We start from the raw sequence: 824 nt of genomic DNA, 5'->3' as shown, positions 1-824 counted from the left end.
TTTTTTTTTTTTTTACACAGAGAACAGCGATAACAGATGTCTGAAATAGTTTGTGTGTGTGTGAGGAGCGTCCTCAAAGCAACATTAGCAACTTATAAAAACATTTGGTCAAGCAAATGAACAAAAAACGCTAAAATCCAGGCAATGCAACAGAAGAAGAGAAGAGACAGGTAGTGTGTGAATCACACAGTCCTTGCGCAGTGTTTGTGAGGGTTATTCTTGTTTGTGGCAGTAGATGTCTTTGAGAGCTTTAAGCTCCTCTATGAGAGTCTTGTTCTGGTTTTCCAGCACAGCGACACGATTCTCCAAGCACTTCACGTATTCTTTCTTCTTTTTGCGACACTCGCGCGCCGCCTCCCTACAACATGCAAATAAAAGGTCAAACATGAACATGCACATCAGTGCATTAGTTAAAGCACATGCATACATGAATCACCGAGACTCAGATGTGTGGGTACCTGTTCTTCATGAGGCGGACTTCTCTCTTGCGTGTGGCCTCCTCTGCATTCTGCGGTGGGCAATGCATCGCCCCCGGTGACACTGCCATAACGACGCCTGGTGGTAACCCTGACGACGGGGAGCGGATCTGATATGCTGGCATGTCTCCTGTGGCAGCTGCATGTACAAATATACACCAAAATGCATTATTTGACAGATAAATGGGTAACATTTTAATTAATCATAGTAACATTAATCCATTAGAAATTAAAATGTTAATGTTACCAATAAATGGTCAAAGGTGTAACAAACAATATTTTTTAAATGTTATCTGTCTTAACATCTCTGTCTTAAGATCAGTGGTGACATATATATATATATATATA

At 40.8% G+C, this 824-nt stretch overlaps 1 protein-coding gene across 1 annotated transcript; it reads right to left on the bottom strand.

Moving 5' to 3' along the window:
• Window positions 1-6: 6 nt before the first annotated feature.
• LOC107580990 (cAMP-responsive element modulator-like) lies at window positions 7-752 on the bottom strand. The gene is made up of 2 exons (XM_016266593.1): window positions 459-752; window positions 7-358 (listed from the first exon to the last, which is right to left on the bottom strand). Exons 1-2 carry the CDS (start codon window positions 668-670, stop codon window positions 214-216), a joined length of 357 nt encoding a protein of 118 aa, XP_016122079.1. The 5' UTR covers window positions 671-752; the 3' UTR covers window positions 7-213.
• Window positions 753-824: the final 72 nt, after the last annotated feature.

Source organism: Sinocyclocheilus grahami, unplaced genomic scaffold, assembly GCF_001515645.1.
Source record: "Sinocyclocheilus grahami isolate Dianchi unplaced genomic scaffold, SAMN03320097.WGS_v1.1 scaffold60220.1, whole genome shotgun sequence".
NCBI classification, from domain to species: Eukaryota; Metazoa; Chordata; class Actinopteri; order Cypriniformes; family Cyprinidae; genus Sinocyclocheilus; species Sinocyclocheilus grahami.
Note: the sequence above shows the minus strand (reverse complement) of the source record. Positions and strands in the feature narration are given on the sequence as shown.

Coding starts and splice junctions, on each gene's coding strand:
- LOC107580990 (XM_016266593.1), bottom strand. CDS start 670: ATGTTACCCATTTATCTGTCAAATAATGCATTTTGGTGTATATTTGTA. Junction 359..458: donor GTCCGCCTCATGAAGAACAG/GTACCCACACAT, acceptor TGCATGTTGTAG/GGAGGCGGCGCGCGAGTGTC.